At 36.4% G+C, this 15,456-nt stretch overlaps 1 protein-coding gene across 1 annotated transcript in view; it reads left to right on the forward strand.

Annotated features, from left to right (window-relative positions):
• The window catches only part of LOC103481533 (melanopsin-A), a 30,782-nt gene that overhangs the window by 3,866 nt on the left and 11,460 nt on the right, over positions 1 to 15,456 (forward strand). The window contains exons 2-7 of the mRNA XM_008437056.3: positions 7,463 to 7,605; positions 7,736 to 7,869; positions 10,582 to 10,785; positions 11,645 to 11,816; positions 11,934 to 12,095; positions 14,736 to 14,843. Of these exons, the coding sequence (XP_008435278.2) occupies positions 7,463 to 7,605; positions 7,736 to 7,869; positions 10,582 to 10,785; positions 11,645 to 11,816; positions 11,934 to 12,095; positions 14,736 to 14,843 (923 nt within the window). The remainder of the gene's footprint in view (positions 1 to 7,462; positions 7,606 to 7,735; positions 7,870 to 10,581; positions 10,786 to 11,644; positions 11,817 to 11,933; positions 12,096 to 14,735; positions 14,844 to 15,456) is intronic.

Here is a 15,456-nt window from a genome sequence, read left to right on the forward strand (position 1 = left end):
TATGGATTCCCATTTTCCTGCTTCCACATATTAAATTTGATGACATAATGAACTTTATTAAGCACTTGGTGCCTGATAAAGTTCACTTTACTAATAGGTGCTCTGATGTTATTTATATCACCTGTCACTGGTCATAATTTGAAATAGTCCTGGAAAATATGTCCACGATATTTATTATTAGACCTATAATGTTGGTGGTTGCGTTGAAAATCCAACATGTTTGCTTTCCATTTTGTGAAGTAAATATTTTAGTCAAAGAATCATCTGAGTGTCTGAAAGTGGGATTATATCGTATATAATAATCCACAGGCTGGAGGAGGATCCTTCAGCTCCACTCTGGACCTGAACTGAGTCCAAAACATGAAGAGAAAGTATAAAACGTTTTGCTCAGCAGGAGCCCAGACACACATCAGATAAGAAAAACATGAGACAGATGCAATTGTTGGAAAGATAAAGGTTTCATCTCTGCAGCTTCTTTAAGGACAAGTTTATATATTTTCACAATCCACTTTTAGGCCGTACTTTAGTCATAGAGCAAAAAGAGAGTTTAATAAAATAAATATGGGGTTTTGAAAATCTATGTTACAGGCCTGTAATGTATTTTTTTTAGCATTTCAACACATTTCCTTATGGAAGTTCCCACTCTAAGGACTAAAAAAAATTGACTTGAACTTGAGGTCTGGGAGTTGAGTTTTTAATGTAATCAGAGTAAAACAGTGAATGGCTGCAAGAGCTGATCATAAAATACTGGTTAACCATCACTAATTTTGAATTTAAAGGGGACCTGTTGTTCAAAATTCCTGTTTTTTAAAAGGTTTTTATGCTTCGATTTGGGTCCCAACTTTGGCTGATAATTCAGTCCTTTTTTGTGTCGGAAAATGAGCCGTTTCAAAACCTCCAGAATGTGACGTCACAAATCAGCAGACACATCCCTGTTACCCAACAACCCCAGCATTGCCCTGCCCTGTTACCTAGCAACCCAAGCGGAGCTCCAACTCATTTGGTCAGCTGGTTTCACCTCTGTATGCGATGCATAATGACTGCTGGAAAAGTGTTTTGTTGACTTACCATCCAAAAACCGCTTGCTGCATTCTTGTTGGCTGTGCAGAAGGCTATACTTATGCTTTTCAAAGATGTGCGGTTGTGTAGCTGTGCATCTATTTGCAGCCATTTTCATGTGTGAGTGTAAATATTGAGTTGGGGGTGTGGTCAGTAGCAGCTTATTTGGATTTAAAGTGACAAGTAGCACTAAAACAGGAGCTCAAAATAGGCAGAACTGACAAGACTAAAATCTCACTAAGAATGATTTTCTACAAAAAATGCTTTGTGTATTTCATAAACCTATTCTAACCTGATTAAAAAAAACATATAGGTCACATTTAAAACGTGGATGTGGTGTCAGAATTTAATTTCTGCCCAATTCGATTAACCCAGAGTTACCAGTTCGTTAATGAATCAGCTCAGTTCTGGAAAACTTCAGTTTTTTCTTTCTGCCGTACAGGTTGGCTAATTTAGGCCTTGCTTTCGAGGAGTGGCTGATTCTGTGGTCATTGGGGGAGCAGCTCATACAGTATTCATTACCCTTAATGAGACAAATGAAGAAAATGGGAGATTAATATATGGAGAGAACAGAAAACCGTTCAGAAACTGGAGGGAAACTGCAGGGAAACTGCAGGGATGGCTGGAACATCCACTCAGAATAACACATTTATTCTGTCTTTAAAAGAAATGATTACAAAAAAAAAGCATTTATCAGACAGTCACTTTGCTGCTAGTTCTCCAGAATCCCCCCTCTGAGGAACAACAAATTATATTTCTGTTTTATTCAAATAGTACAGGCTAATAGATTTCTTAAAAATCTCAATTTTCATCCCTTCAGGTTTATTTTTCTATGTCTGCATTTTTCCCAATTCAAACAACCCAGACTGAATGAGTGCATCAGTTAGAGGGACCTCTAGTGGCTTTGGTAGGAAGTGCATGCAAAGTTATTGATAGATTTGTTCAAAAACAAATAAGGATGTGTGATATGTGGTTATTTAAATTTAACTGTAAATTCTTTTAACATCCCATTTACTAGAGGTGCACTTTCTTTTGAAGTTGGCAGCTCCTCAACTTAGAAAAGTTGTATGAAGTTAAATGTTTCTCTAATCAAGAGTCCAGCATTTGTGGCATTTGAAGCTTTTTAAGCAGCAACTAGAAGCAAAAGAATCCAAAAGACTGTTTTCACAAAGTGTCATTTACACTTTTAATGCAAAGTTGACGCTTTTAGCAGACTTTTAATGCAACTTTTAGTACGACTTTGCATTAAAAGTGTCATTATTTACCGAACGCCACTTAATGACAACAGTTGTAACCATTCATGAAGACCGCTTCATGTTCATAACAGTTGTATCTTTTTTATAACAGTATTATGTCAGTCTTATGGACATCCTTTCAAATAAAGTGTTGCACTGCTCCTTAATTAGTTTTTGGGTTGTTTTCATCAGCATTCAACAGGCAGAGAAGTGAACTCGTCATGTTAGAAACAATTGAAAATGTGAGATTTTAACTGAGCCGAGGAAGTCAAACAAAATCTTGACTTTGTGTACTTACAATTCAGACGTTATTTTCTCAAAGATTATCTGGATATCTCTGGGATATTAACCACATATTTGTTGGAGCCGCCTCTCTTCACCCCTGCCAAAAAGTCTCAGGGTTTTATCCGATTAGCTATCTGAACAGTTTTAATTTAAATGTGGGAATCAAAACATTTCTGCGAGGGGTTGACATGAGTGAAAATCAATTATAGATGTGATTTTCCAAGCAGACAGTTGCATGATTACAAGCCACAAGAAACAGCCTGAAAATGTAAGTTTTCGGAGAAGATGTGAGCAATGGGTTCTTGAATTAAAGCCGTGTTCAAATGTCGCTGGGAGAAATGTTTATTTGCATAGTTATTAGACTGCAGCGTCGTGGTTTTAGAAAGACAGATTTGTCACTGACAGCTCATCAGAAAGGGATGGAACAACCAGCATTTTTCAGATGAGAGAAAATGAAGCACCAATGTGAATAAATGCAAGAGAGAGAAGCTTGAAAAAACTCTTAGGGGAAATTATGGTGCAGCTGATTGATAGACTTGGTTTCATGTTTTTCTATTTTCAACCAATCAGAGGTGGACTTGATGGTGATCACCTTCCATTTGACCTTCATCTTAAGATTACATTTGGTTCCTTTTTGGTCAGCACTGGTTCTGGTTTGGAGATTTGCCATTTTGGATCAATTGCTAAAACTTGTACTTTGACCTTAACAGAGGCAAGTTTAGAGGTTGTTCTGGTTTTGTGACCTTCTGGTTGATGAACTCTTGGAGTAATTTTAGTTAATTTCTCCAGTTGTGGATTATGAATCTTGGGTTGGTTACTCGTGTCCCAAAGTCTTAGGGTGTTTTCACACCTGATAGTCCAGTAGAGTCGGTTTTGAGACCAAAGTTGCAACATTTATAAAATTTTAAATTAGCTTAATGATCTGAATTATTTCAGTTTGATACAAAAAAAAGCAAAAAATCTGGACATAAAACTTTTTCACAAAACAATACCCTCAAACTATCATCTTTGCATCACCTTTAGCAAATAAGCCTGTTCATTAGTGTAATTATTCAGCTGTTTTGTTCTGTGTTTTCAGGAGTCAAAAGAGCATCTGAGTGACAACAGACTGCAATAATGAGGCCAAGCTGTCTAAATAAATCAGAATATAATCATGACTGTTCTCAATTATGAAAATCCCTTCAGCTGTACAGCTGGGTCCAAGTATTTCCATATGCAAGAAAAAGACAATCGACACATCAGTCTAGACTGAATATGACCTTTAGGGAAAATTATCTCTATTTGCTTACCACCAGATTGACGAAGAGAGTGTTTGTAGATAAAGATTTAATTCCCTGTAAACAATTTGGGCGATGTCATGGCTTTGCAAGCTTCTGACAACTTTTGAAAGAGAAAATTTGATGTTTTTTCATCTTTAATCGTGTTAAAATGTTATTCCCTCTTCAGAAACACACCTGGAGTGTTGCTTCGATTCATTCATGCAATGTCTGAGAAATCCTTGAACAAAGACTGGGATTTTTTTATGAGGCTGTTACGGCCCTGGGCCTTAAGGGCTGGGCTGCAGGTGTTGCTTTTGTCTGTCCTTGTGCTCCTCCCCTTTACAGGTGCTGCTGATCAGGTTGATTGGGAGTGCAGAGTACTTAAACCTGGCTGTCTCCATCTTCTGGGTCGCCTTCAGCGTCCACTCTGCCGCTTGACGCTTGTGGTGTTTTGTTGCCAGGCAGCAGCTCCCCTCCTTTTTGCACATTTGCGTTTGTCTTTGTTTTGGCACTTCAACACTTCCATATGCACTCATACAACACATCCAAGCATTTGCATTACACCACTGATATCCACAATCCATTGTTGTTTTTGTTAATAAATATTCATTTTTCTACACTTTAACCCCTGCATGGTCTCCCGTTTTGTTATGACATTGAGCCAGTCGTAACAAGGCTGATTTGTGGTATTTGGCCAAAACGACGAATGCTACATTTTAGAAAATAGGGCGTCGTTTGCAAACCTGGGAACACGATGCCAGATGTGAAGTACGAGAGAGGCAGCATCATGATGTGGGGCTGTTTTGATGCAGGAGAGACAAAACATGTGAAAATGTTGAACATCTCAAGACATCATCTAGTTCAGTTTATTTCACAACAAATGTCATCTCAATACAATTTACCAAAAAAAAGTAATTTCAATTGAATTACACATTCCAATTAATCGTAGTGCATTAAATTACAGTTATTATTCAGATTGATACTTTTTCTGATATTTTTGCAATAAAAATCAAAGTGTTTGGAAATATTTGCAGTATTTGCGCTTATTTATGTCAGTAAATGTGACTTTTTATTTCTTGCTGTAGATCATGCACTATAATCTGACGTCAATTAAGGCTGAGGCAGATGTTCAGTACAAGTAAAAAAGTTTTTGAAAAATTTTCTCAAAAATCTTCAATGAACTCCCAATTATCCATTAGTGCAAAAAAAGTGAGTAGATTTGTTGATTTTGTGTGAATTTCTTCAATAATCAGGGACTGACTGATATAATTTGACAGTAAACAGATAAAAACTTCTTTGTGTTGATTGATAACAAAATACTTAAGCACATTTAGTGTTTAGTCTAGAATCTAGAGGGCCACATAAAAAGCTGTGGCGGACTGGATTTGGACTGGAAATAGACTGTGACATAAAGCATGAAATTACAAAAGTTACGAAATGGAGTGTAACAATGTAAATGTTACCCCCTGACCTCAGCGTACATTACAGCAGTACTGTCTGAAACAATTTGTTAAAATTTCAGAAAACTACATTGAAAAATGTATGGAGTTAAACCCAAGAGATTTGATGGAAATTAAAAAATCTCTAAGTATTCCTCTATAAGATTGGTTTTTACCTAGTTTACTTCATTTATGTCGCCTCACGTTTTCTCTCATCCCCTTGTCAATATCTAATCTTCTCCATCTTTTTCATCGTTTTTGTTTATCCTTGTCTGTTTTTAATGTCGCTGTGCATTAAGCATCAACCGGACCATTTATATTCAAATTACAAGAGACAAAAACACACAGAAAACGTATAGGGACGTTACTTCCCACCATTTTCTTCAAATCCCACAGAAAACAGAGAGGATTTCACCCTTTCTGCCACGTCTGCCGTGTGATCGGAGTTAATCTGGTCCTTAACTGCAGGAGCTGAAGCAACAGTAGAGAGGAAGTGGAGGTGGAACAGAGAGAGAAAGAGATTTTCGTGGAAAAGATGAGAGGAAAGCTAGGAAATCAGCTGGAAAACTAAAAGATAAAGAGATCAAGCAGGGCGAGTGAATAGTGATCTGAAGCTGTTTATATTCCACACACAGAAACGACATGAATCTAAAACTGGTTCTTTCTTTCCGTACAACATCCCAGTGACCTTTTCACTCCCTGGCTTACACAACCTGCTACTAAATGCCCGCTTTTCGCTGCATGATGTAAAACTCCAGAAAAGTAGGACTGCTGAGACAGATGTCAAACACAGAAATCACGGCCAACGCATCCAGGATTAAGCAGAAAATCCGGGCCCAGCTGAGGAAGTCTTGGTGACGATGTGTGACTGACTGGATGTGCGGGTGGCTGAGCCTGAAACGAGTTCAGTGAAAGACAAAAGGAAAGCAGTCAAGGATATAACATTGTGATGCCTTCAGGTGCAGCGGCTCAGCTGGAAAAAGCAACTTCCTGTAAGAGGGCAGCTCTGCACTGAAAGACATTTACACTTTTCTGGGGATGTTGCTGTTTTTAAATTTATTAAATTAACTATTTTGTTTCTCATGGTGTAAATAAATGTTAAAAATGTTTTTCCTAAGAATGAAAATGAAGCAGGAAGTGACATAAAGTTGGTAGAAACAACGCGTTGCTGCTCCGAGCTGGTTTATCAAATACTTTCTGCTTTATCAATAACACATTTGCTGGACAATAAATTGTCCCAGAACTTATTGCGATAAACAATAATATTATTGTTTTGAGGCCATTTTCAATTAATATAATAATCTCATAATAATGCAAGAACACACTGTCAAAGATCAATAAACTTTTAATTCCAATAAACATTTAAACACTGGAACTGGGAGACCTTTAAAATATCCAAAATAAATAAATAAATAAATAAACAATTCAAATAAAGTCTGAAGTTGATGTAAACAAATTTATCTATCCAAAAAAGGAATAGTGGAGCTCAAAGCACCAGACTGAAGACTTTTATCATTCAGTTTTGGTCAAAAGAGAGAGAAAAGAGAAAGTGATAAATGAAGCATTATTGAGTTTGCCACGCGATTAATTGATTTATTGTTTATTGTGACAAGCCTATTCACGATTCACTTTCACTTTACGAAAGAAAATGGATGGATTTTTGGGTGACACTTTATTTGACACCTGTCATGAAGATGAAGGAAACATGAAGGAGAAATGAAATGAATGTTTACGACTTTTGTCATGAAGTGCCACTTGGTAAATTATGACACTTTTAATGCAAAGTTTAATTAAAATTCCATTAAAAGTGTCAACTTTGCATTATTCAGTAAATAATGACACTTTTAATAGAAAGTTGAATCAAAACTTGTATTAAAAGTGCCATTATTTACCGATACACCCTTGTCCCATTGTGGTAAAGAGGTGAGAGGCGGGGTCACCTAGACGGGTTGCCAGGGCAACACAGAGACAGACAACCATACACACATCTAAGGAGAATTTAGAGAGATCAGTCAACCTGACAGACATGTTGTTGGACTCTGGGAGGAAGCAACACATGCAGACTCCATGTAGAAAGTCGTCGGGCCGGGAATCGAACCCAGGACCTTCTTGCTGCAAAGCAGCAGTTCTACCAACTGGGCCATCACTTTATATTTCCTTAAATCTCAGGTTTCTGTCTGTGCAGAACCAGGATGCCATCGTCCCGGCCCACGCGTTTCCGACGGTAAACGTCCCGGCTCACGCCCACTACACCATCGGCGTTGTCATCCTGGCTGTGGGCATCACAGGCATGCTGGGAAACTTCCTGGTCATTTACGCTTTCAGCAGGTATCCAAGGCTTTTTCATCCTTGATGATTATTGTCCAATGAACTAATAATTAAAGCTGTATTTCGACCACTCTGTGTGTATGTGTGTGCGTGCGTGCGTGCGTGCGTGCGTGTGTGTGTGCGTGAGCAGAAGTCGGAGTCTTCGGACGCCGTCCAACATCTTCATCATCAACCTGGCGGTCACAGACTTCCTGATGTGTCTGACCCAGACGCCCATCTTCTTCATCACCAGCATGCATAAACACTGGATCTTTGGGAAAAAAGGTGACGTTTGCTCACGACGCTGTCAGGTTTTACAAGAAATTCATCTTTTTTGAATGAATGAAGAACAGTGCAACTGTACAGTACATTTAAACATTTTGGGATAAATTAAAATGAAGATTTTCAGCAGAAATGATCATGTTGGAAACCTTTCAAATTAAAATCCTAAAGTCAGTGGCGTCACTGATTGTAGGTAAACTCATAATTGGAGAGTAGTAGGAGAAAGTAACAGTAAAATCTTAAAAAAGAATTTTTTTAAAAAGAAATTCTCTGTAAATTTGTGAGAATTAAGTTAATTTCTTAGCAAACAAGTTTCTGTTGGATAAAAGGTAAAGGAAATAAAGAATCAGTTTCTCAGGTTTTAGTGTGAGATGCCTTTATTAATTATTTTAAAAATTATCATTTTATAGAAATGATATAATATTTTATTCTAAAACTTAAGAAGATCTGCCACAAACTTGAAACACAATATAAAATATTTATAGAGTTTTAAAAGTGGATGTGAGATCAATATGGCTAAATTATATTATATTATATTATATTATATTATATTATATTATATTATATTATATTATATTATATTATATTATATTATATTATATTATATTATATTATATTATATACTTTTTACAATGAAATTCAAAATTACAATATCACAAATTTTCTACAGTTCTGGAAAAAATTAAGAGACCACTTAAAATGATCAGTTTCTCTGATTTAACTTTTTATATGTTTAAGTTTGAGTAAAATGAACATTGTTCTTTTTTCTATGAACTACTGATAACATATCTCTGAAATTCAAACAAAAATGTAGTATTTATTAGCAGAAAATGAGAAACGGTCCAAATAATGAAAAAGATGCACAGCTTTCAGACCTCAAATAATGCAAAGAAAACAAGTTTATATCCATTTAGAAACACCAATACTAATGTTTTAACTCAGGAAGAGTTCAGTTATCAATATTTGGTTGAATAACCAGGAGGTTTTCACTGAGCATCAACGTATCTAATATAAAACTTTTTTTTTTTCATTGAAATTGATTCCAGTGATAATCTACTGGGCCAGAATAAAACCCCCTCAGGCAGCCAGACACGCCCACACTTACAGATAAAATGAATAAATAAATAAAAAGGCCTCAACATTAATAAAATGTGGGGTTTGTTCTGGAATAACAAGTTCTCACTGCCTCGTATCGTTTAGCTTTTTGTTTGTATTCCAGCCGTCATGGAGAATGAAACTGTCTCACAAAGAGCCGTGATTAACGCTGACATTTTCCGCTGAATCCGTAAATGCCATTTCCATATTTGTGATGCTGTGATATTGGGGCATCTCTCTGCAAGGATCCTGAGATTAGAGATGGGATTTGTGTTGTCAAACTGTCTTCCTGCTCTGTGATCCTCCACAAAACTCCAAAATAAAACTGATAAAGGACCAAAAATGTACTTTATGATGCGTCACAGATCTGGTTTTAACAGTTCTGTTTTAGAACCAGTAAGAAACTGGTTTTAACTGTGGAAAGAAACTCTATGTAAGAAAAGCTATGAGCATTTAGATAAAAACAAAAAAAACAAATAAAACAGTTTTGAACACATTTTTATCTGTGCAATTTCAGCTTCTTGTGTTAAATTCAAAAGACATTTAGCACTTAGCGCTCCAAGTCTGAAACTAGAGTGCATTTTTATTTAAAAGTGAAATAAGATGAACAAAACTACGCAGGTAAAGTGCATCACTGCTGTAGGAAGGTGAGTTTAAAGAGGAAATGTAAAGTGAAAACAGGAAAATAAGCAGCATGTTCTATTAATCTTCTCCTGCTCAGTCTGACCTGATTTAATGAATATTCTCCAAACTAACCAACAAACCAGACCCATTTACCTCAGAAAACATTAGTATATTTGTTGAATGCAATGTTTCCTAAAGGATTCGACTCCATTTAAAAATCAGAAACGAGGCTCTTTAAACACATCTTCAGCACTTGTTTGGCCTTGATGCATTTCTGAATTGCTTCAGGATTTTCTATAACCTCTGCAGGCATTTATCAGGTATCTGTGCCTTTGAAAAATAAAAATGTGTTTAAATACCGTCGTCGTCTTCTTATTTACCAGATTCAATCTTTCAGGTGTAATTAAGTTTCTTTTCGATCAGCCATGTTAGAGCGTTTAAAGCTGCTTTGAACATTTTGCTGTTTCAAGAATATTCATTGTTTTCATTTCCTCCAGCAGGATTATAAATCGCAGACAATTAAAGCACAGCACTGTAAAACATTTGAAGGTGGTTGAACTTGAAAATAAAACTCCTCCGGCTGAAAATTGCATTCTCAGAAGAAGAAGAAGAAGAAGAAATTTATGTTGAATTCTTTGTGCTTTTTTTTATTTCTTTACATACTTTCCCTTTTCTTTTGGTGAAATTTTATGTTTATCTTTATCTTAAATCCTAGAAAGTAGAAATAAAAAGATGGCTCTTTAAAAATAACACAAATTTCCTATAGTAGATATTTATCTTTCATCAAAAAGTTATGTGACATTTGCGGTTTTATTTTTCATGGTTTGTTTAAAAAAAATAAAATAAAAAATCTTTAGACTGTAAGACTGCAAACCCCTGAGACGGAGAAATAAATAAACAGAACATGATATGAGAAAAGTCAATATTTAAAGCAGTAAATCATTAGTGCTGAGATTTATTCCAACATTTTCTCCTCTGCCGCCTCCTTTCCTCCAGGGTGCGAACTGTACGCTTTCTGTGGCGCGCTGTTTGGCATCTGCAGCATGATGACACTGATGGTGATCGCAGTGGACCGATACGTTGTCATCACCCGACCGCTGGCCTCTCTGGGAGTCATGTCTCACAGAAAAGCTCTCTGCTTCGTGGCCGTGGCCTGGATCTACTCCATGGGCTGGAGCCTTCCCCCGTTCTTCGGCTGGAGTGAGTGGAAACACAGACAGGCGGCTGGAAACGTTTTCTCTGAAAGCTTCAGATCCATATATCTATCGGTCTCTGTCTGTCTGCCTGCATTTTTAGCACATTTTTTATTTGTGAAAATAAAAATGTAAACATTGCTTTTGCTTTTCGACACTGAGACACAGAATCCATCTATAAATAGATGTAAAAATCAATCAATCAAGTTTATTTGTTTAGCAAATTTCAGCAACAAGGCAGTCCAAAGTGCTTTACATGATAAAATCACTAAAGTTTTAATGTTCAGGAACTTGCATATGGAAGGCAAAATGTGTTGAACATTCAGTTCTTTAACCCTTTCATGCATAGTGGGCAGCTATCTAAAAGCCATTTTCTTCTTGTGGATTTTTATGTTCTAAACGCACGCAGACCACTGAAGTGGACGCTAATGCATCATAAAATACCCTATCAACTACTGGCCATCAGCTGCAAATGCAAGAAATTATTTTTGTTAAATCCAATATGGCCGACAGACAAAAAAGCATGCCGACCGACCCGGTCCCTCCTTCTACTGTAGACGACTCTGGCAGGTAAAAAAAATATCACCCCTAAAGAACAGTACTACTAATGTGTTTTTCAAATGACAACTTTGTATTTGGAGGAAATTACAATTGATTGCCTAAAATTAATAACATAAAAAAAAAAAAAGTTTTTAACCAAAAAAATTTCCTACCTTGTTTTTTATGCCTTAAGAAAATAAAAAAAAGGAAAAAAATCTTGATACAAAGAATCATAATTCATGCATGAAAGGGTTAAAAATATTAATTTAATATAAAATATTAAATCTGATCACATAAAAACCAAAACTGTGTTTGCTCTCTCACAGGTGCCTACGTCCCTGAGGGTCTGATGACTTCCTGCTCTTGGGACTACATGACCTTTACCCCTTCGGTGCGCTCCTACACCATGTTGCTCTTTACATTTGTTTTCTTCATCCCTCTCTTCATCATCATCTTCTGCTACTGCGGCATCTTCAGAGCCATCCGCCACACAACACGGTTGGTACATCCGCATTTCTTCACGGTCAGCACCAACATTCTCCCACAGAGATAAACTTCTGCTTGGATTACTCAAAAAATACGCCAAAAATGTAACAGTTTGTGTGTGGTTGGCAGAGCGATAACAAAGATCAACTGTGAGGGAAGAAGAGACTCTGCAAAGAGGTTCCATAAAATGAGGAGTGAATGGAAAATGGCTAAAATCGCCCTAATCGTCATTTTGCTGTTTGTCATCTCCTGGGCTCCGTACTCCTGTGCAGCCCTCACTGCATTTGCCGGGTAAGTGCCTGGATGTCTACGCCGTAGCCAAGGCTGCTTAAGACAAATTATTTACCATGTAGCAGAGTTTGAAACTCTCCACAAGGACTCAGACTCAGTGAAGCACTACATTTGTGGTGGGTTTCATTTATAATAAAGCAGATCTAGAGATACATTTTGGATGTAAAATGTCAGTAAAGCTGCTTCATGCATCATCCTGTTTCAAACTGACTGTCGTAAAAAGCAGGATCAGTAAGTTAAAAGACATTCCCATAAATATTAAGTCAAGATAATGCACTTCTTAAAATATTTGCTGAAGTTTCAAGGCTCTGCCCACTTACCTTTTTTCTCTTAACGCATAAATCTTCTAGATTCAATAAAAGGTAACATTATCCAGGACATTTTCTAAGTTACAGCAGCATTAACTTTCTCAAGCTCTTTCTTCTGTGTATTGATTAGCTTGGTTCTGTCTTGTTTAAATAATTTGCATAAAGCAGGTATTTTATCTTTCCAAACAAATGAAATAGCAAAATCCTTCCCTATGTATTAATTTATTCACCCAAATAAATTTGCAAAAGAACACTGGCAGGATTTACGATACATTACATGGTGGATATCTGAGCAAAAAACATTAAAAATCACTGCAACAGCAAGATAATGCTCCCTACGGTTAACCTTTAACACCCTGTCACATGAAATAAATACAGCTCTGTTGTTTCCAGCATCTCTGAAACTGCTCAAACGCCACTGGACTGCAGCAGATTTAGAAAATCTGCAGCTTTCATCACAGAACTACATCCACGTACGTCTACACACGGACATTTCCTGACGTTGACAAATTTCCCAACAAATATGGAGAGTTTCTGCAAGAACCTTGACGAGTTTTAGTACTGATGTGAAGGATAAAATGAACATATGTGGTTTTCTGTGTTGCCACAGATCCTGCTGCTCAACACCAGGTCTCTGTTTCCGTTTTCTCAAACTGATTTCTTTTCATCTCTAAATACAATGTCACGGTTTCTCTCAGACATTGGTGTGCCTACATTTTTAATTTGATCTGCAACCTAAAGAGCCTACAACTTTCCCTTTGTCTCCAAGTGTACTAGTACATGTGCAATTTGGAGGGGTGTCCTCCAAATCAGGAAACAAATTCCAGAGGGAGAAAAGCTGACACCCCACCCATGTGAAAAATTGGTTAGTGCTCCGTTACTGCATGTTGGTGCCGTTAAAATTTTCGTTTGTGCTGTTTTGATTTTTGAGATATTAAAAGTTATTTTTTAGGTCATCCAAAGGTCACCATCTCGTTCCAAAACAAACAGACCACTGGGCTACTTTTTTAGTGCAGGTTTGTGCTGTTAAAATATTTGTTTGTGTTGGATTTAATTATTGTGGAGAGAGCTTAAAATATTGGTGAGACAGATAACACTGACATCTAAAAACATTACTTGAAATGAGACAAATTCCTTCCTGTTCTAAATCTTTATTGAAGTTCAAAACAAAAGGAGGCACATTGTACAACAGCTGCAAAATCTGCCAAATTTAACTTCCACGATAGCATATGAAAATTAATAACCGCTGCTTTGTGGTGTTGATGCCCAGCGCAGACTTCATCAATTTAGGTGAAGTCAGTTATCGCCTGGAGAAAATTATTTATTATCTCAAAAACAAAAGCTGCAGAAATGACGGTTTTAACGGCACAAACCTGCACTAACCTGCACTCTGGCTTTTTGCTGGGATTTTTTCACATGGGTGCTGCGTCGGCTTCACTCAGCTGGAGAGAATGTAACCGGATAGCAGCTGTAATGTCAAATATTACAGTAAATTTGATTATTTGGAGCTCTGATTTCAGCATCAGTAGCTTTTAGTCTTGGCTTAAGTCTGATTTATTTATTTAGTTCATTCTGTTGATTTCAGTTTTATAACTCCTCTTTCTTCTTGACATTGTTTTAATGTTTAACTTTTATTTATTTTTTGTTATATGTTAACTGGAACTTTTTGAATCTCAGAAAACTTAAATGTTTTTTATTTTAAAAATGTACGCATCCTACAAATACAAAACTCACACGCACTCTGAAATGTACAAACTATAATCTCTCTAGTTTTTGTTCTTTTTGCTTCTTTTTTTGGATAATGTTCCTCTCTTTCTTTGCCTCCAAATTGTCCTGCATTTATTCTCTTGTTGCTGAGAAAAATACTTATTTTCAAAAGAAAGCAAAAAAGAAAATTATTGCAAAAAAGGTCAAATTTATCTGTTTTTAGGTGTTTAGTGAGGACCTAGCTAAGATAATAATGCAACATTTTCTTGCTTTGTTGGTGAGTCATTTTCATGTCCTGAAATACAATCACAAAAACAATTTCAAGCAAAGTAAAAAACAACAACAAACAAATTCCTTTGTGTTTGTAAAACAGACAAAACAGGATTATATTCAGCTATTATTTTTCTCTCTCAGCAAAAGTGTTTGGTGTATAAACATCAGGCAGTCAGATAAACAAAAGAGCTAATATAACGTATAAAAACGGGACCATAGTTTAAACATTATGTAAAAGTCGGGTCTCAGGTCTTTTACTTGTTTTAATAACTCCCGTCACTCACTTGGTCCTCATTTCCTTCTCTCATTTTTCTCCCTGTCGCCTCACGCGTCTCGTCTGTTTCTCTGCCAGGTACGCCGACTTACTGACTCCTTACATGAATTCAGTTCCTGCTGTGATCGCCAAAGCTTCAGCCATTCACAACCCCATCATCTACGCCATCACGCATCCGAAATACAGGTAGGACGTGACTCCATGCTGTTTGTCTTCCTCAGAATGCACAGAGATTATAAAAACAGAAGTACAACTGAACTTTAATGGGGCTTTTTTTTTGTTTTGTTTTGAGTTTTTAATTAAGAAACTTCTGCATGTTTGTTTTTAAGAATGCAGCACAATTAAACAGTAATTTATTTTTTTTGGCATGAGGGAAATATTTTGTTTCCACAATGAAAAAAGAAAAATAATTTTAAAAATGATTCATCGGTTTCTCTGGTTTTCACTCATTTAAAACATGATCGATAGTTGCAATAAGGAAAATAAAAAAATGCTTAGCTGTCATTTTCAGTTCTGGCAAATTACATTTTGCGAAAATTCAACATTTGCCACAGTACTTGATAAAAAATGTTTAATAAATTGCTTTTATAAATTGGTTTTAGCCTGTATTACTAACGATAGTAACTATGTAACTTTCAAGCCCATTTGGTTTATCTGTAATTACAATCACGCTGCACATGAAGCTGGTTGATTCGTGTCAAAAATAGATCCTGAGATGCTGGATGTCAGATTTAATGAAGACCTGATGAATTGGATCTAATACTGAATACAACACTGTCATTTCAGGGAACTAAGGTTG

Source organism: Poecilia reticulata, chromosome 19 (assembly GCF_904066995.2).
Source record: "Poecilia reticulata chromosome 19, P_reticulata-male-v2, whole genome shotgun sequence".
Lineage (NCBI taxonomy): Eukaryota > Metazoa > Chordata > Actinopteri > Cyprinodontiformes > Poeciliidae > Poecilia > Poecilia reticulata.